The sequence below is a fragment of the Dermacentor variabilis genome, chromosome 5 (genome assembly GCF_050947875.1).
Source record: "Dermacentor variabilis isolate Ectoservices chromosome 5, ASM5094787v1, whole genome shotgun sequence".
NCBI classification, from domain to species: Eukaryota; Metazoa; Arthropoda; class Arachnida; order Ixodida; family Ixodidae; genus Dermacentor; species Dermacentor variabilis.
The window spans coordinates 33,631,979-33,653,384 of NC_134572.1; the positions used below are offsets into that span (position 1 = coordinate 33,631,979).

The 21,406-nt window shown below is 44.5% G+C and overlaps 1 protein-coding gene across 6 annotated transcripts in view; it reads left to right on the plus strand.

The window, feature by feature from the left end:
- The window catches only part of LOC142582417 (neural cell adhesion molecule 2-like), a 388,203-nt gene extending 367,110 nt beyond the window's left edge, over window positions 1-21,093 (plus strand). For all 6 annotated transcript variants that reach the window (XM_075692113.1, XM_075692111.1, XM_075692117.1 and 3 more), the window contains 6 exons: window positions 1,748-1,873; window positions 3,297-3,324; window positions 10,697-10,794; window positions 11,010-11,134; window positions 11,435-11,644; window positions 12,685-21,093. In XM_075692113.1, the coding sequence (XP_075548228.1) occupies window positions 1,748-1,873; window positions 3,297-3,324; window positions 10,697-10,794; window positions 11,010-11,134; window positions 11,435-11,644; window positions 12,685-12,735 (638 nt within the window). In that variant the 3' untranslated portion in view covers window positions 12,736-21,093. The remainder of the gene's footprint in view (window positions 1-1,747; window positions 1,874-3,296; window positions 3,325-10,696; window positions 10,795-11,009; window positions 11,135-11,434; window positions 11,645-12,684) is intronic.
- Window positions 21,094-21,406: the final 313 nt, after the last annotated feature.

The window sequence follows — 21,406 nt, forward strand, 5'->3', positions numbered from 1 at the left end:
AAAAAGACAGAAACAGTGCGCGGAACCAACTTCTAACATTCAACTTGCCGATCACCCATGTCCTCGGTCTTCACAAAGCATGCGCGTGTGCTTAGTCTGGTACATATTTTTGTTCACATTGTATAGAAGCAAGAACCCAACGTGAACGGAGAAACAGCAGTACTCATCAATTGCGAGCATGCAGCTAGCTTTGTTATAGGTTTTATTGAGCAGTACTGGGGTCAGAGCTTCGATTTTGTGACGCTCATGCGATGCGTTTTTTTGAGAATGCAGCATATTTGGGGCATGGTACTGTATTGCACAGTTGCTTTTCAGGAGTGGCATATTGTGATACGTTGTGGTACGTTATCGCACGTATTTCTTTTTTCACATCCTACAGAATTTTTGAAAATCGACTGTGCAAGATATCATTATTCTAATCATTTGAATGTATTACTCAGAGGCCGACATTACTTTCCCGAGAAATCTAAATGCGCAATTAAGGTGGGGAGCCTGTGCATTGAAGTTGGGATCAGCAGCCTAGTGCACGATTGGTCGGGGCGTTCGAGTAGCACATGGGAATAATGACCCTCTTATCCTTTTGCAGTAAGCTGAAGTAAAAGACACCAATAATTCTTGCGCACGAGAGTCGTACCTCCAGCAAACAAGCCATCGTTAAATGACAGTTTATTGTCTAAAAGGCAAAGTAGCATTTTTGAAGCATTTCATGGTTCTGTAGCAGTGCGTTCGTTTTCGCTGGTTTTACACTGTCGGAAATGCGGTCGCACCCCACTTTTTAACGTATGCCTATAGCTAAACAATACAGCGATCAGCGCACGCCGTACATTCTTGAAGCTCACCGTCCCTCGCCATTTCGAGAAAAGAAATGAACTATCGGTCCTGATGATATTTTTTTTTAAACCTTCCTTTTATATATATATATATATATATATATATATATATATATATATATATATATATATATATATATAAATATGCCTCCTATCAAAAATAAAGCATCTGAGTGTAAGTCAGTGCTCTGGACTGTGCCTTCTTCCTTCGTCCTGCGTTACGCTGTTTAAAAAATCTGCTGTGTGATATGGTTAAGTATTAGAGGTGCAAGACGTACTTCAAATCTAACAAGCGTTTTCTTGGCATGCGTACGAATGCTTACTTGCCGCGCAAGGCCTGGCACCAATTAGAAAGCTCCGAGAAGCTTATCTACATGTCCAAGTCTAGTCTCGTATCTTTCCTTATCGTGCTTTGGGTGGCTTTATCCAGTCCTCTTCAAAACATATGTTTATGTTGTAAAATTCAATTATGTGGGGAAAAGATCACTATCCTGAAATATAAGCTTTGCTGGTATTTTATAGAGCTATGAAAGGGCGAATAAAATAATTGAAGCTTTAAACAACAAAACAAATTATTTTAATGACCTCTGAGTAACTCCCCCCTTTGCTTGTTGCTTCAAAACCCAGCCTGCCTACAACTTCGCAACACGTATGATTTGCTTGAATGGCTTTACAAATATTATCTATTTGTCCCCCCCCTCCCCCCGTATAGCAGCAAAAGCACTTGAAAAATCTTTTGCTATCTCATATCTGCCTTCATCAAGCTTCCCTCAGGCGTAATTGTTATTAACCCTGAATTCAGAATAAAGTAAACATGTTCTTTTCTACCAATTCTTTTCGTTCGCAATATATTTTGGGGTGAATAGTATAGTCAGACATTTTTTTATCACTGTGTATATTTTTCCTCATATTTGCAGGTGACTCTCTGCAGCTGGCCATGAGTCCTCTTCTGGGCGTTTTGATCGGGGCTGTGGCTGCGCTAATCCTCGTAGCCATTATCATTATTATCATCATGAGGATGCGTGCCCATGACAACGACGCAGGTAAAAATAGTACACGATGGATAAAAAGAAAGATCAATTTAAAGTAGATTATTCTCTGAGAATATATGCTTCCGTGGATTAGATTGCTAGAGTTTGTTGAATGCATGATTATTTTTTTTTTACTGGAGATTACATGCGCACAAGATCGGCGGTGCAGTTAAATATGAGAAGAATTAGCGAATCACTGAAAAATAAACGCGCTCTTCAGCCACAATATAGTTCCAAAGCACTATGATGTTTTTACACGACACGGATGTACTTGATTTACCTAACAACAAAGTAGTGCGAACATAAATTGACCTCGACATGACAAGAGGATGTTCAAGCGCTATAAGAACATGGTGCCACACAACCCTAAATTTTAGGTGTTTTGTGAACGCTACTGGGCTACTACTAACATGCATATTCGTAGAGAATAAACGCATGCGCAGAAAAAGCTTAATCAGCAAGTGATGCATTAAATGAGATAGAAGCCTCTAAACTTTGCTTTCATCAAAGATTAGTCCGTGAGATCGAGCGTAAGTACTTTCGTCAGGACATGAAATACAGTACGTAATATGCGCTTAACTGACGTTGAGTAGAAGTGCTACAAATCAAACACTGCGGAGCATGATTCACCCAATACACTGCTTATCTTTATCTCGGTGATAACGATACTGCCTGCGTCTTGAGTATACAACACAGTTTTTCAACCTCTGGAATAAAAAACTTCAATATCCAAGAAACAGCTCTTTTATCCGCAAATGTGCAATCTTGGTTGTATCTTTCCTTTTTCTTCGTTGCTCCTCTTCTCTAACTTCCGCAACTAAGTAGGAATAAACCTGAGCGGTGCTCTGCAAAGTACAGTAGACACTACCATGTTTCTGGTCTGGCGACTATGCTCACAGAATATTTAACTGCGAGGCTTAATTATAACATGGCACGTTCGCCATGTGTCAGAGAATAAAAGAATGCAGCGAGATTGAGGCAATGAAGTTGCAGCTGCTGATAATTGATTTAGCAACTGAGGACGTTGTAAATGCGCACTGATAAGCACTGATAAAAACTTGATAACGCTTTCCTTTAGGTTATTTATAAAGTAAGGAATCATATAACAGTTGTGTCACAAATACAGTCGACAAACTATTTTTATTCATCTTTGTATTAAATAAGATTGTAGGTAGTATGTCCCAAAATAATTTCAGGACGGATCTTATGCGGATATGTCTATCATAAATAGCGAAGCGCGTTGTCTTTTATGGCGATACTAATAATATTTTATTTATTAAGCGTCATAGCGAGCTTTGTATTGGCCTCGCTGTGTAATCATGAAACCCCTTATTGGCGTGAAACCAAATGTTACACTCTCTTTGTCACGCAACTTACTATCTAGTTTCTTGACTTTGCCTCATTTCACCCGTTTATATTTTTGTCTCTCTTGCAGCTTCCAGGGAGCTCAACACTGCTGACAAGTGAGTAGCGGAGTCCTTTCCTGTTCGGAGACAGAAAGAAATGTAGTGACCAATTCTTCGAGAGAAAGCATGCAACTCGTTTGTCACAAACTTCTCAAGTGCGCGTTGCCCAAAACCTCTTTATCGCAGCAACGCAACAGCGTCTCCTGGCGCAGTCTCGAACGACGTGGGCCGAAACGGCCGAGCAACGACCTAGTTGTACCCGTGGCACCGTCCGGGTGGAGGACGATGAACGATCATTCGATAAAGCATGGTGAAGAGGGTGGCACTCGTGGCACTCATCACTTGCATGCTTCATCTCGTCTCGTGATCACCTCCTCCATTCGGTGAGGCGCCGCCGGTATCAACAGCTCGTTGACCTGCCATTTCAGCATACGCAGTCCGAGACTGCACACTTAAGCTACTTAGGCCGAGAGCAAAGGATGCTATACAAGGAGACACGTCAAGTCAACAGAGCGCTCGCTTATGGCGAGCACACCGAGTTTATATTTACGCTTACTGGAAGCGCTGTTAAGGTGGCGTGAAATCAAAGTACTCAGCCGAAATAAAGAATGCCGCGTTTTTATTATATTTGATGCAACGAGTGATCGTCTTGATTATTTTTAAAATAAACATGCTGGTAGCACGTGGAGTGTGTCGTGAAAAGGTCAAATGTGAGACAGTTGCCTGGCCGAGCAGTCCTGGATCCTGGATTGTTGACAGCGTCTGGATGTGAGTGAAACGCTGGTCCTACTGGTGACCTTGGCTTATCACTATGCCAGCCAGACAATGGCTCACCTAATTGATGACCGAGATTGCAGGCTTGTTATCGCATTCAAATGCATGGTAACGTCCTTCAGAACCAGCACAATTCGTAAATATACCGGAAATCACGTGTATCTGTATGTTACGCATAAAATTTCGTAATAAGTTCATGGTACAAAAATAAATTAGAATATATTTAAGCATAAGTTACTGTGGAATAAATTTATATTAAGCATAATATACAAATCTTACCATAAAGCTCCAAGCTATCGAATATGTGCCTTATGCAGAAATGCATGATTGGTATTTGCAAGAAAAGTTATTCTGGGGTTTTACTTGCCAAACAACGACCTGATGATGAGGCGCGCCGTTGTGGGAGACTCCTGATTAATTCTGACCACCTGGTGTTCCTTAACGTGACCTAAATTAAGTACACGAGCGTCTGTTTCATTGCGCTCGTATAGGGCGCACATTTTGCATATAACGAATAAAGTCATCAGTTTGTGGTTCATGGTTATATTGCGCTCAGTTTTACAAACACGATACTAAGGAAGGACAGGACGTGGACGGACGAAGCGCAAACTACCAACTGTTTGATACTGTTAAAGAACGCGCTTATATACAAGGAGATATGGTGCGGGGGGGGGCTACATATAAAAAGATATGACAAGGTGACGACATGTGGTTATAGTTTGGGTCAGGCATACATCCTTCACATGCACCCGTTCGCCCTGGCGAACTCGACCTCAGCTTTGATAAGCGCGATGGACGGAGTGCTTACGCACGTCTCTTTTTCTTTAGCTATCGCAAGCGCCTCCCATATTTCTCGCTCCGTTTTTGTTTTTGATGTTCCGATGACTGTGGTGCTTTCTATTAGCGGGGAGCATTTGCACTGTTTGCAATGTGCGGCCAAGTTGCTAGGTGCTGTCAGAAGCTGGCACGTGTATTTGTGCTCCCGTAACCTATCGTTTAGACAACGTCCAGTTTGCCCAATGTATACTTTCCCGCAGTCTAGTGGGATTTGGTAAACAACTGAAGTAGCGCATTCCACGTACTTTTTTGCGTGCTTAGTCTGACAGACCGTACCACTAGGGTTGGCCTCTTTGGATCCTGCGTTCACCTTCTTGCACATGCCTTTTAGTTTTTGCGGGGCGGAGAACAGAACTTGAACGTCATGGCGTTGGGCTGTCTTTTTTATCCGATGTGACAAGCCATGGATGTAAGGCAACACCACGCGTTTTTTCAGTTTTTTCTGTGTTTTCTGCCTTTTCCTGTTGGCTCTGATTTCGGGCAACAAGTTTTCACAGATTTGCACCACCATGCTGTTCGGGTACCCACTGTTTCTCAAGCGGCTTACTTGCAGATCGATGCTCTCCCTCACTGCATGGTGGCATGATTTTTCAATTGCTTGACTGATGCAAGCCTTGGCAATGCCTCTTTTAATGATTTTAGAATGGCAAGAGTCGTACCTCAGGATTTCTTTTTCTCCTCTAGTTTTGTAGCACCAGCACATGTGGGAGCCTCTGATCCTAATGTTTATATCAAGGTACTGCAATCGACCTTCGGTAGGAGTCTCGTACGTGAACTCTAAACCTTCATGTGCTTTTTTGAACATGCTGATGACAGTTTCTACGCTACATGGATCGGTTTGGTTTTCTTTCATGCACACCAAATAATCGTCAACATATCTGAAACAGGTAGTTATGTTCGTGTCTCCAAACAAGGCGGCAAGTTTCCTGTCTCCCACACTCAAAAATAAGTCGGAAAGCACGGGAGCTATACATGAACCAATAGCGATTCCATCCTTCTGCTCATACACACTGTCACCATATTCGATAAACGCACCATGTAGATACAGTTTTAACAAGTTCACAAAACTAGAAATACTGCACTTGCACACGTCCTGAAATTTGGTGTAGCCCAACGTGTCGATGGCTTCTTCTACTGCTAGTACCACCGCTTGCCTCGGGACACTGTAGAACAGGTCCTTCACGTCGATTGAAAAACAAGATGTCGGCGGGCTACTCTTTAGTGTTGCAATCACTTCGTCAGAGTTGCGGATCAAGAACGGGTCATCGAAAGGTAAAGAGTTCAAGCAGGCCTGAAGGTAGTCCGCGATGCATCTTTGCCATGTTCCGCGATCTTCAATAATCGTCCTAAAAGGAATTCCCTCTTTGTGGGTTTTTACCGTGAAAAATGGCTTCAGAGTGAGTTCTTTGCTCTCTTTCACGCGCTTTGCCAACCTTGTCAAGCCCATGCTTTCACATGTTCTGCCTGCTTCATTTTTCAGTTTTGCAATTGCTTTGTACGTAATGTTGCTTATTGCGAAATTCTTACGGATCGCTTCTTGAGCGGATTTTTCGTATTCAGGAGCGTTCATCACGACAAACACGCCTGTTTTGTCCGAAAGGAGCAGTTTTAGATTTTCTTTCTTGAGGTACCTAGTCACTCTGCTTGTTCCTGCAGGTTTGGGTTTTTCTACTAGGTTCTTGTTTGACACTCCCGTCAAAACTTCTTGGATGCAAGTTACTTTTTCTGGCTCAGGGGTTCTTTCCGCGACTGAGCGTACCATGGCTAGGAACTGTACTGCCGTTACTGGAGGTTCAATTGCGTATTTTGGTCCCTTATTTAGGGTCTGTTGCACATAATCTGGGATCTTTCTACCGGATAGGTTGACAGCACCGCTTCCTTGAGGCTTACGCTTTTCTCTTCTAGGGAGGCTCTTGAATGAGCCTTTCCACAAGCTTTCGGCATGCAACTCTGCCAAGTTGTAGAAATACCTGATCATTGCTGTTGAAGCCGCCAGGTCCATTGTTTCCGCGCATATCGCCGCAATGTGGTCTCGAAAGAGGCGAATCTGTCGCCACGTTTCCGCTCGAAGTATCTTGCAGAGGCGTCTTGCCGTTCTTTCGGTAGGGGCGACGTTTCCGAGTAGACCAGCCAACACGGGTGAAGACAGACCGTTGTTCAGGGCGTACGTGAGAGTGCGAGTTCTGTGCCTGGCCTTCGCAATGTTGTCGACGAAATATAAAGTACGTGGGAGCGGAGGAAGGTTAGGGATGTAGAAGCCCGATGTACTCGAAATAACATTTAGTAAAGCAATTGCTTTACTAAATGTTATTTCGAGTACATCGGGCTTCTACATCCCTAACCTTCCTCCGCTCCCACGTACTTTATATTTCGTCGACAACATTGCGAAGGCCAGGCACAGAACTCGCACTCTCACGTACGCCCTGAACAACGGTCTGTCTTCACCCGTGTTGGCTGGTCTACTCGGAAACGTCGCCCCTACCGAAAGAACGGCAAGACGCCTCTGCAAGATACTTCGAGCGGAAACGTGGCGACAGATTCGCCTCTTTCGAGACCACATTGCGGCGATATGCGCGGAAACAATGGACCTGGCGGCTTCAACAGCAATGATCAGGTATTTCTACAACTTGGCAGAGTTGCATGCCGAAAGCTTGTGGAAAGGCTCATTCAAGAGCCTCCCTAGAAGAGAAAAGCGTAAGCCTCAAGGAAGCGGTGCTGTCAACCTATCCGGTAGAAAGATCCCAGATTATGTGCAACAGACCCTAAATAAGGGACCAAAATACGCAATTGAACCTCCAGTAACGGCAGTACAGTTCCTAGCCATGGTACGCTCAGTCGCGGAAAGAACCCCTGAGCCAGAAAAAGTAACTTGCATCCAAGAAGTTTTGACGGGAGTGTCAAACAAGAACCTAGTAGAAAAACCCAAACCTGCAGGAACAAGCAGAGTGACTAGGTACCTCAAGAAAGAAAATCTAAAACTGCTCCTTTCGGACAAAACAGGCGTGTTTGTCGTGATGAACGCTCCTGAATACGAAAAATCCGCTCAAGAAGCGATCCGTAAGAATTTCGCAATAAGCAACATTACGTACAAAGCAATTGCAAAACTGAAAAATGAAGCAGGCAGAACATGTGAAAGCATGGGCTTGACAAGGTTGGCAAAGCGCGTGAAAGAGAGCAAAGAACTCACTCTGAAGCCATTTTTCACGGTAAAAACCCACAAAGAGGGAATTCCTTTTAGGACGATTATTGAAGATCGCGGAACATGGCAAAGATGCATCGCGGACTACCTTCAGGCCTGCTTGAACTCTTTACCTTTCGATGACCCGTTCTTGATCCGCAACTCTGACGAAGTTATTGCAACACTAAAGAGTAGCCCGCCGACATCTTGTTTTTCAATCGACGTGAAGGACCTGTTCTACAGTGTCCCGAGGCAAGCGGTGGTACTAGCAGTAGAAGAAGCCATCGACACGTTGGGCTACACCAAATTTCAGGACGTGTGCAAGTGCAGTATTTCTAGTTTTGTGAACTTGTTAAAACTGTATCTACATGGTGCGTTTATCGAATATGGTGACAGTGTGTATGAGCAGAAGGATGGAATCGCTATTGGTTCTTGTATAGCTCCCGTGCTTTCCGACTTATTTTTGAGTGTGGGAGACAGGAAACTTGCCGCCTTGTTTGGAGACACGAACATAACTACCTGTTTCAGATATGTTGACGATTATTTGGTGTGCATGAAAGAAAACCAAACCGATCCATGTAGCGTAGAAACTGTCATCAGCATGTTCAAAAAAGCACATGAAGGTTTAGAGTTCACGTACGAGACTCCTACCGAAGGTCGATTGCAGTACCTTGATATAAACATTAGGATCAGAGGCTCCCACATGTGCTGGTGCTACAAAACTAGAGGAGAAAAAGAAATCCTGAGGTACGACTCTTGCCATTCTAAAATCATTAAAAGAGGCATTGCCAAGGCTTGCATCAGTCAAGCAATTGAAAAATCATGCCACCATGCAGTGAGGGAGAGCATCGATCTGCAAGTAAGCCGCTTGAGAAACAGTGGGTACCCGAACAGCATGGTGGTGCAAATCTGTGAAAACTTGTTGCCCGAAATCAGAGCCAACAGGAAAAGGCAGAAAACACAGAAAAAACTGAAAAAACGCGTGGTGTTGCCTTACATCCATGGCTTGTCACATCGGATAAAAAAGACAGCCCAACGCCATGACGTTCAAGTTCTGTTCTCCGCCCCGCAAAAACTAAAAGGCATGTGCAAGAAGGTGAACGCAGGATCCAAAGAGGCCAACCCTAGTGGTACGGTCTGTCAGACTAAGCACGCAAAAAAGTACGTGGAATGCGCTACTTCAGTTGTTTACCAAATCCCACTAGACTGCGGGAAAGTATACATTGGGCAAACTGGACGTTGTCTAAACGATAGGTTACGGGAGCACAAATACACGTGCCAGCTTCTGACAGCACCTAGCAACTTGGCCGCACATTGCAAACAGTGCAAATGCTCCCCGCTAATAGAAAGCACCACAGTCATCGGAACATCAAAAACAAAAACGGAGCGAGAAATATGGGAGGCGCTTGCGATAGCTAAAGAAAAAGAGACGTGCGTAAGCACTCCGTCCATCGCGCTTATCAAAGCTGAGGTCGAGTTCGCCAGGGCGAACGGGTGCATGTGAAGGATGTATGCCTGACCCAAACTATAACCACATGTCGTCACCTTGTCATATCTTTTTATATGTAGCCCCCCCCCGCACCATATCTCCTTGTATATAAGCGCGTTCTTTAACAGTATCAAACAGTTGGTAGTTTGCGCTTCGTCCGTCCACGTCCTGTCCTTCCTTAGTATCGTGTTTGTAAAACTGAGCGCAATATAACCATGAACGTTCACCAACTAGCCCCCTTCATTGCTTTACATCAGTTTGCTGCTATACTTGTTAAAAAATACGCTGTAATATATTTGGGCTGGAGAAGGTGATAATGATAACGATCCTTAAACATGACACGTATTCACAATTGGAGATAAGCCAAAAGAGACCATGCTTATTTATTTACTTGCCTTCTTTGAAACATGCCTCAGAACGGTTATCTGCGAAAGGCCTCCGCGTTAGTGTCAGTGGTTTTCACGAAGAACCTTATCCTAAAGATATGACAGCCAAAGTTCTGCTAACGTCGCTGTTCACTGACGTGGCCGTCGGAGTTCAGAAATAAGCACACAGTGCATGCAATTCCTTATAACAACGCTTCGGAGAAGGAATATTGCGCAATTTTGAGACATGTAGGAAAATGTTCAGGTACAGTTTCCCTACACATACATATGCGTTACTGCCAAACATGGCGGAGAAGCTGAATTTAAGTAAACTATAAATAAACAGGCAGATGAAAAGATAAGCAGAACATGAACACGAAATAGAAAAGCCATAGTGGAAGCAGCGTGCGCTTCGTACGTTTTGTAACGCCCCCTCTAAAGCCATCATCATCATCACATCCACAACCAGTATGACCACCACAAACCACCAACATCATCATCATCATCATGATCGGTGTCGTTGACCTTGCGCAGTTTCTGTATTTAGCTATAATCACCTCAAGTTAGCATTATTTGTGTGCTTTTTTGAAAATTAGGGTTTATGACGAAGACGTCGAGCTTCTCGCTTGAAGCGTCTTCGTACACTCCGCGCCTTCATCTGTTAACTTAAAGTTAGATCACGTCGCATACTGTAGAGGAACTGACGCCATTGTGCACGGCTTTCCCCTCCGTCCTCTTTTTTGTTTTGTTTCTCGTTCGTTTTGGTTCGGCGTCTCTGGTTCGCAGGTCACAGACTCTTCTGCGAAAGGGTGTCGTTGTCGAGGACACCAGTGAAGGTGACATCAAAGACCCGGATATCATACCGCCAAAGACAGATTTGGAAGGTAAGTACCAAAAAACTAAGAAAAAAATGAAGAATTTTTTTTTAATTTTACACTATAAGATCTGCACACTGTTCTAATTGTCCATTACCATCATTTGCGTCATGTGGGATGCACCGGCTAGTCCTGTTCGCTTAGAATGCCCACGTTGAGTTCTTTGAGAGCCTTGTGAAAAACCATTCCTTCTCTTTTCTTCATTTTTCTTTCTTCCATCGCAGATCCAGAGTGGGTCTTCCGGCAACTGAACGGATCCAATGGTAGGATACGCCAGGACGTGGGCATTTCCAAGGGCGGCATGATGTACGGCACGTTGCCAAATGTCAAAGTCCAGATGCCACCTCAGGTGCGTGGGGTAGAATTTTCTCGCTGCTTAAAGGGGATTTGATGCCAATTAACGGTAACTGCACCGCCCTCCCTCATCCTTTTCTCGCACCTCTTCCATTTATTTTCCTGCTAATGGATCAAGAAGTGTTTTGGACGGCTCAGGATGTGCGCCTACGTGCGTGTGAGCCTTGATTGCAGAACTAATTAGCCTAATAATAATGACCCCTTGCGAATGTGCTCCGGCTTTCATCCGATAGCCTCTGTTTCTTAAGGCCGCGGCATGTTTATGCTCCTTTCCTTGGTGCTCGTTGCTCTTCAGCAATTTCGTGACGACATGATGTACCGCGAGCGGTACTACCCGGGCAGTGGAGTGGCCGGCGACCTGGACAGCAGCCCCGGGGAGCGGCAGCGCAGTGGCGGCACGTTCCGACCCCAGGGCGGCATGCCAGACCCCGACGAGGTGGATCGCATGATCGCTTCCTCCAAGGCTCCCCTGCACACGGCCACACTCATGCGCAGGAGCCCGCAGGTACGCTTCTTTCGCAGCTGTGCGCCAGAGCGCAGAGCGTCCCTGATGGCACGTGTACGACTGTGATTTCCACTGCTGTGTGCTTGCCTGCTTGCCCTGATACCTTGCTGACGTAGCTCTTGCTGAAGCCGCGCTTGTTCCAGTGCTCGACCACGCGGGTCGTTATTTGCTGCATAAGTTGACTAGCGAGTTTTGTCACGAATTAAAATGTCATAGAGCACGCTGCTGAGCTGTGTTTAGATGATCAGCTTAAACTGGCATGTTTAGAGCGAAGGCGTAAACTGTCTATAGCTCTCCTGGTTGTAGTAAACAGAAGCGTAACGGGAATTACTATTATGGAGTTTTGTATAATGTTTTCCTAAACTACAGCTAGTGCCGAGCTTTTGTGGAAATATGTAGACACTCAGCAAGAAGACGCGATAACTGGTCGCTCTCTCTTATTGCCTATTTTCCTTGTTTTTCTATTTATGCTCTTAAGAAGTATAAAGAGACCACCCTACTGAAAAATGTTCCTAATATATAAGAAAATGGGTAGTAGTATCCTTCTAAACACAGATAATTTCTCGTCTATAACTATTCTTCTTTCCATTGTATTCGTATTCTCTGCAGAGTGTGCTGCAGAGAATGCACAGTGCACAGTGTTGATGCACAGTGCTGATGCACAGTGCTGAAGAGAATGCGCAAATGTTAGTGCAACACCGGTGCAAGCATACAGGACATGCACCATGAAGGCCCTGCTATGTCATTTGAATGTATTTCTTAATTCTCGCATCCCCTTTGTTGATACCATGTCTACATCAGGATTCTCAAGCACATGCTTGGCGCGATGCATGAAATGAGTTTGAGACGGCAGCTTTGTGGTTTATTCACTTATGGACACAAAGGCTCAGCACATAAAATTTAAACAGAAGGAGTAAGTGAATGAAGAAGTGTTATAGACGTACATTAGCCCGTTTGCGACGTCGAAAACTACTTATCCATTTCGGCGTCAATTATTTTGCTCATACTCCTATTCCGCCTCGTCTCTTTGATGTTGGCAGAGGCGGGACACTCCTGAGCGGGAGCGCCGTACCATATCGACGCCCGTCTGACAGGCGGAGACCACGTTCGGGCAGGCCCCTTACGACAACGGGGAACAAGCGGAGGAGCGGCCCGGACCACCCTTCTGTCCGAACGACGACTCCTCGACCGCTCAGTGCCCGGATGAAGACGGCGACGAACCCTCTGTGATCGCTGCTGCCGCCGCCACAAGACGGCGCCACCATCTCCACGAGACCACCACCAGTGCCTTCTCCAGCCAGCAGAGACGCTACCTTAACGCCGCTGCCGCAGCTGAGAGCTTCGAACTCGGAACACGCCGTCGCCGGGACAGTGCGTCTTCCACGGACTCTTACATGTCCTGGAGTGCGGGACAGCCCGCCGCCAGGGCGCGTGGCTCGCAAGAGCAGGAAATGCTTCGTCACCACCGGCAGACTTGGCTGGGAGCCACTCTGCCTCGCGGCGGGTACTCCCAGCCCCAGCAGCAGCCACAGCCGATGCAGCAGGAGCGACGCAACTCGTTCGGCGACGAAGGACCGCGTTACGAGAACACAGCGTTCCTCAGGCAGCTTCAGCTGCGCAGCGTGGCCGATGAACCTTCAGCCGCTTCCGGAGCTACGTTGCGTGGCACAAGGCGTAGCTGCCGCGTGTGAGTGCGGTTAATGCTCGTGCGAACTGGCAGCTCACGCAGCGAGGAATGGCAAATGAGGCTTGAAAGACAACGTCGGCTTGCATAGATCGAGAACGCTGTCAAGAACTTTGAAAAATTGTTCAGAGCGCAGTAAATTTTGCATTTTTGTTTGTTATTTTATTTTACGGTCTGTGTACTCCTCCAAATTTCAGGCAGCCATCCTCAAACTTACACGGCATTCAACGCCACCACAAATCAGTGGCGGTAATGTTTAAAAAATTGCTGTTCGTTTCCGCACTCAAAGAAGGGTTGAGCAGGGTGCAATTTGAGCCAATATTACTGATTCGTCTCTTAGTACTAATACTATTACGGATTCGTCTATTACTATTCACGAAGAAGTTCCACGCTGCGTGAGCAACCAGTTTGATTAAGCTCTCCAGGGACAGTCTTAAGGCTTTGCTCTGCTATGCGTACGATTAACGTACGTTTTAAAGTACCTAAAGAGACAACGTTTAGTCCAGTGGCTTCGGCATACTGCCCTGAGGATTCTTCATTGCATGGTCATTAATAAGACTTGCAGCGACGGCAATAATGAAATGCCGATCACTTGCTGCATTCTCGGCTTTGCTGAGCGCTCGAGGCTCCTGCGTGCTTAATCGTGCGCCGATGCGAGTGTTAATAGTCCTTTGAGTATATCATGCTGAACATTTAACAGGCGATCTAGTCGGTCCCACTAAAGAAAGTGCGATGGGAACAGTTGGGTATCGGGCTTTAATAACTTGCACTCCAAAGTTTTTCATCTCTTTCCTTGCCAGTTTAATGTTCATTACATTTGAAGCACCAGTAATGCGTGATGACATAGCACTATAGTCGGGTAAACTATCCTAAAACAATTTCAAGTCTCACTAAAACAACATAGCACTCAGTACCGCCTTCTTTAGGTTCAACAGAGTCTCACGATTTTTCTATCGCTTCCACTTATGTAGGTATTTTCTTGCATTTTTTCTGCATTTATCTCCGCCCATGCCGTAGCAATTGAGTGCGCAAAGCTAACCACAGGAAATTACAATAGTGAACAAAGGCAAGGATGCTTCGAAATTGAACACATACATGAAATAGTAATGTAAATCCAGACAGGCTCCATGAGGCGGTGGTAAAAGCAAGGAAAGTTGAATGGCTGTAGCTCGAGCAGGGAAACACGACGAAGAAGCGGAAACGACAAAAATTGTTGATACTTATGGCAAAGATAATAGGCTGATTACTGTGACATCACGATTTCTCGTGAAAGATCATCCTCAATATAGCGTGTTCCTATATTTGTTCAATTTAAATTAAAGGCAGTGAGACAGCTTACATTCTCACATATGTTGGTTGCATAGCTGCACTGGCGGACAAAAAAGAGCTTCTTGGATCTCCTAATTCACAATACTGAAATTTGTTAAGTTTCGTTTGGCGGGTGAATACTTATTAATTGTTGTGCAGTACTTCAACGGAAAGGCAAGTTTCCTTTTTCAGATTTTAACGTGTAAATCCGGCGCCTCGCTAAATAACAGCAAATTGTCGTCAGCGATTGAACTGTGCAGCAATATATTCTGCTTTGCTTTTAGACTCCAACTAAGCGTGAAGCTGGCAGAATGTTTTCGCAAGCTTAACATTATTTCTTGCTTCCTACCTTTATGCACATGGCTTTCCTTTGATCTAGCGTTTATGTATGTCAACGTGCAGGTGCAGAGTGTACGCCACTTTTATAACGCAACACGATAGCGTTGCGCGCAGCAGCGCCTGTGTAAGGAAGCATTGCACTAGGAGTTCATATGTGGAAGCCTCCTAATCTGGACAGCTTACATGACCCTGCATGGGCTGAATCAGCATGGACCACCTGTTGGGCAGGCTCCCATAGGTGACACTTGTGGTCCGGCGACAAAGATGGTTCCAGCAATGAGCGACCTGTGGTTCTTAAACATGCCGCTGCTTCGTAAGGTGGCCACTACTCTGGATTAGTTGGCAGGTAGCTTATAAGTCGAAAGTCAACAGAATACTCGAACGCTAGCTGTCGCGAGCAAGTGGCCCCAGGTAGACTGCGTTAACTCCCTCCAAACTGCAGCGCTACCCAACTCTAAACAGAAGTGATATGGGCTGTAAGGCAACGTCAATCTTATCCACCCTAGAGCAATGCTGTGTAGTTGTGTGGCCGTTCTTTTTATTTTTCTTTGGCTGCGATACAATTATTAATAAAGTTGGATTTAAAGTATGCTCTTGTAGGCGTCGGGTGGGAATATTTTTACACTACTACGACGACGCATCACACCTGTATAGGCTCAAACGATTCCTGACTAGAACACTACTGCCGGGCAAATGTAGCCTACCTATAATTTTCTTGTCGAAATCACGTTACAGACATGTTATCGCCTGAAGCATTAACGACTATACCGAAAGTATAATAACCTCCTAAATAATGTAGGCTCATAAAGCAGCGCTCGGTGATCCTAAGTGCCTTAGAAGCCCCCAACAGAGGATAACTGTTACATTTGTTTATTCAGACACTTACGCCGTGGGACTGTGAAAAAGGAAGAAAAGAGAAAAACCTACCTTTTTATATTGCTACATGCTCTACTGCGCCGCTGTATGCGCATATATGTTTCCCTGCTGTAACTTTTATTGCTTGATTGAAAGCTTGCCAGTTCTTCGGTCTCTAGAATCTTTTTTCAATGAAGTATGCTGCGTGCAAATACCTATTGTAAGTGTTTCAGCGCAGAACCCTTGAAACGTGATTGCATTCCTTGTTTATCCTTAACATATGCTTGGCACCCGCATTACCAGCATGGCTGTTTCCATGTCAGATCACTTTCTAAAATTCTACAAAATGTGGTGACGAGAGATTTTGTAAACATTATTTGAAGCATTGCTCACAAACATCATAATTGAACTGCACCAGCTAACAGACTTCAAGTGTCAGTGATCAAGCATTGAGAAGTGTTCTATACCCCGTCATATTTTAATATATCTAACTATGACTCCTAACTTGGCGGGACGGGAGAAAAGTTGAAGATCAGGGTAAATTAGAACTGTGTCTGGCTTTTAAAGCGAGTACAGAAGCAGCCATTGCACTTTGCCGGTAAACTAAGCACGGCTAGTGGGAGCAGTAGTGGCTATTGTACCACCTGTACAAGACATGAAAGCCTTTATAAATAAATCGTAACTAACGACTACTTGAAGTAATATCTAAACCTGTCTCTGTAAATGCATCTTTGTGTGGCGCAGTCACCGATGCCATTCCAAATTTTCATTCTTGCACTGACATCATTAGAGGAATAGATTCCGTGTAATCATAAGAGAAACGCTGTGGAGGGCGACTAATGTTTACGAGATTCCACAAGCATATAGGTAAGAGTGACCAAACTCAGTGCAGTGCTAACTGTAGATCACTGCAAGAGGCTTTGGACTTGAGTGAACTTGGGCAATCTGATGAGGCCTGTCACTATTTTCATCATTCGTTATGCTGAACATTCTGCGATTATACGCGAAGGTTGCCTAAAGGCAGTGTTGAGAATGCGATAAAAGTTGCATTCGCTACTAGCATTAAATGATCGGTCAAATAACACGCGTCCAGCGATCAGCGTGGGACTTCGTTGAGGTTGTGACTAATGGCTGTTATATATTTCCAGGATTCTTGCCATTTATACATGGCTTGCACATTGAGAGAACTTTGCACTGATGAGCGAAAAATTATTCCATATCCTTTTAGCCTTCTCTTTCCTTTTTTGTGCTTTCTGACATTCGGATGGCCTTCCTCGCTACGGGGAATTTAGCCACGTTTTTATTGCGCCCAAAGCGTATGCTTGTAAAACTCAACCCTCATAAGCTATGTAGCTATTCGCAGCGCACGCTCACTTTATAGCCGTACGGCTTCATGGCACAGTTTTTATCTGAGGTAGCTTACGGCACCTGTAAAATGAGGAGGAGTGAACGTAGCTCATGTTCAAGACATGAAAAACAGACGCACGTGGAGTCACAATGTTACTATTTCCTACTCACTGTTCGTCAGAATGAACTATAAACTATAATATGAACTCAAAACTCTCTCTTTGACATTTTCCAGCACGGCTAGAGAGTGGTCTTGGTGTAATTTTTCGACACTTTAAAACCGTTCTTCAGCGATGTTCCCTTTCAGATTAGCTTGCAGCAGTATACAGTACGAGTGCTTTATACAACTCTCAACACATTAAGGATCCTAACACTTGCCCATCTATGAGCTAAAACTGAAACCTTTGTACTTTCTGAGAACTTATTATCCCAATAAAAAATTGCAGTTTGCGTCCCTGTACGCCATTCGGGGAGGCATTCATAGCCCGTAATGTGAGAATAAGACTTCCTTATGAACGAGGATTATAAATATTCAACGCAGCATGGAAGTGTTCTTCAATAGACACGACATCAAAGCTGCCCATTTCGTAGCGAACGCGGCATCTATCTATAGCAAAAAGAAGGAACCTTCCTTTTCTTTTGGCTGTAGGTCTCCTCGAAATAAGCGCGCGTCGAGACCAAACGCAGTATTTTTATAACACGCAACGCACGCACACGCATTTTATTACAGGAACAGCAAAGCAGCGATTAGCTAGCTGCATTTATTGAGCGAATAAGATCGGGGCCCCCAAATGGTCGCGCTTAAAAGCAGCTCCTCCCTTGACCTCGCGACCTGCTCCGTCTTATCGAGGCCGCGCCACCGTCAGCCTTTTTGGCAGTCGCATGTTTCGCGACTAAGGCGACGGCGATGCAGGAGACTACGGACAAGCGGCCATGCGTAACGTGCCGGAACGGCCATTAATGCGTCGCGATATGTGCACGGTCATTGTGCCTTTTGTGCGGTCGTCCTCGAGGAGAGAAAGCCGCGTTCGATTTGGGATGGCATCGTTTATGGCGGGACATTCACTTTCACCACCGTCCTTCTTGCGTTCTCCCCTCTCCTGGTCCGTGTAATGCGCCAGCCTCCCCCCCCCCCTCACCCCGCGCTTGGTTGGATCTTATTGTGGGGCAAGCGTATAGTCGAAGCTTCGACCCACCATCTGGCATTTTTACGGTCCCCGACGCATGTCGCCTATTTTGTCCAGAGCGTAGTGGCCTTTCACAGGAGGCGCCAGTACGCCCCGCGCGAAGGCAATCTTTTGCACCGAGCGCCGTTGCCCGCTCTCACTTGCTACACTGGTAGTATTCTTGCTCTTTCTTAGGTTTCCGCCCGCTTTTTGACGATGTCCTCGCGAATTTCTATACTCTAAAAGTTATAGTGCGTCATTGTTCCCATGGTGTTTTCTGCATCTGCCACAGCGGACATTGGTAGCATTCGCCGTCATCGAAACGTCTTACGCGCGCTGTTTTATTATCCGATATATATACGTTATTGACGAGACGCTTGCCTATAGTTAGGATATTCTAATATTTCTTTTTTTTTAGTTGTAACGTTCAGTTTTTTTCTGTAAGCATTGCGCTGATCTCCGGCAACATTGATATGTATGTGTTACCGGAAGATTATTGATCTTTCTCCAAACTAGTCCAATGAAATTATTGTTAAACTGCTTACGACTGACCGGCTGGTAAGCTTATCACAAGAGGGATGCTCAGTTTGTGGACGTAGAGGTTAACGCCGGGTGATATAGGGCGAGACACCTTTGCCTTGCCGGAATCGTATCACTTGGAACATGAAACCTGACGTTGAAGCAAATTTCTTTGACTCCTTGGGTGAACCGTTCAAAAGAAAGTGCTTTGTAATATGTTTTATTTAAATTGTGTTTTGGCAGTACGCGAACAGGTATAATTAAGTTGTAAGCCATTGGTTTTCAGAGCGCTTCAATACATTAAAATCCCTAGGTGGTGATGTTCATACATGAGTCCCAGTTTTATTAATGAATTACATAGTAATTAACAAACTATTTTGTGTGGCTAGTTCAATGCGAAGAACAAATTGTCGTAAAGAAACAAAATATCATATTAAGAAAAAAAAAAGGAGTAGGGTTAGGCAGACTGGAACATGGTACAAAGCAGAATAATTGCAGTGCTGATTCTGTGCACTGTCGTTTTGTCCTCCTCCTTTCGCGCTACGAATTTTTGGTTTAAGCTTAATAGATGTTATGGACCCCATCGGGCAAGCTCAATGAGTTTCGCGAATAAATTTGCGGCGCAGCAGAGTTCTTTGATTAACCAGTAATAGATACTTCAAACGAGGTGGCTCAGTGAACTTTCGCGATTCGATAAAATTCGCGTATTTCATAAAACTTAATGTTTGCATGAAGAACTAAGCATTGTAGTTATTTGTCCTAAACACGTTATTGAGAAACGAGAGAAAGCTTTTTTGATGACAATGATTCTCGCAATGTTGCTTGCATAGGTGAAAAGCGGTGAATATAACACTAAAGTCGTTCAGATTGAAAATAACTTGGAAATACAGAGGATTCAGAAGGAAGAAGGATAAAAGTAATGGGATGTTAGAGACTGCCAGAACAAGTGGAATAAAATGCATTCATTGTTTACCGATAAGGGCAAAATTCCCTTAAGAAATTCTTAGGATGAAAAATAGTGTCCAGAACCAATCCACAGCCGAACCTCCAGCAAGAAATATATATGTACCACAATACACCGCGCTGGAATTCTGCCAAGCGATTGAGTTTAGGAATGTACCTGATTCATATCCCAGTTTGAAATTTTTACTCTCTCACCTTTCCGAACTCAAGCTCCGAAGATGGCGTTCTTAACTTGTCTGGCCTTTGTGTGGTTATATAAAAATTGTGTTATACCTCACAACAAAGCAGTCGAAAGTGCATAGGAGGAATTCAACAGTGCAATAAGTATTATCTTATTCAAAATGAGGCGCAGCACACTTCGTCGTTTTTAAAGGATCGTTCCACCGTGTTTATTGTACCGGTCGGATTAGAACCAGTGGCATAATATATATTGATTTTGGTTCAAGTGCATGCGCTGAATGTGTGAAACGCCCATGTATAACATGAGACACGATATCATATGAAATGTCATGCGATCGCCGAGAGAAAAGCTGCTTTTTGGTCATCGTTCATAACGTAGTTTATGTTTAAAGATACTCGTTAAAACGCGCACTGACCGATCTTGGTAACAAACACAAGTTTCTAGGTAAAGCAAATGTATGTGTCTTCAGCTTACCCCAACTAAAACTTATGTGCGTTAGGTATTTCTTTATTTATTCTGTCGCTCACACGAAATGATAACCATGCCGACCGCTACGTGCGGTGTGATGTGGGCACATCCGTACCCAGGAGCTCACAGGTATCTACATTTCACTTGAACATAAAAAGAAATGTAACATAGTATCGATGGATCTACTATGAGGGAACACAGAGAAATAAAAATGGAGTGTTTAGAGACTTTGTCTATTGTCATGTGCACACTTCATTCAATTTCTTCGCGAAGCACTGTAAATACGCGTGCCACGTCAGAGATGGTAGCAGCAGTTCAGCCCTGAAGCAAACTGTTGTTTTCGCCTTTCTGTGTTTCTGCTTCGACCACGACGCCATTCGACTCGCAGGCTGCGCTTACATTCTCTGGCGAGTCGTTTCCTTGGAGGTTTCGAATTCGGGAATCTTCAACAATGGTGTGTACATAGGCTTAATTCGTAGAGCCGCATCGGGTTGTATATAAGTACATAAATTACATGATTCATTAATAAATAGGGAATTGAAATGTAAATAGTACTTCGCATGTTGTTTCCTTAATGTATAGGTTGACTTTTCTTGTAATAAATAAAGTTTGGCTTTGTACTACATTGGAAGTGTGTGTGTGTGTGCTCAATCATTCCAGAGAAGCTGCTCATGTAAACCATCACAGATGGAGCCCAGCACGTGGTTTGGTGATCACCATTCTTTCTACATGCACTGCGTATTATAGTCATAAGAAACCGGACCTAGTATTCAGAGAGCGGTGGAACGGTGCGGTAGAAAGTTCCCAAGATCAGGCGCAGTCCAGCCATCATGGCGAAAATGCTAGTAAAAGCGGCTAGCCAATGACGCAGGTCTGACAAAAGCAATCGTCGAGAAATCATTTTCCAACTAATTACTCACGGAACAAAACCC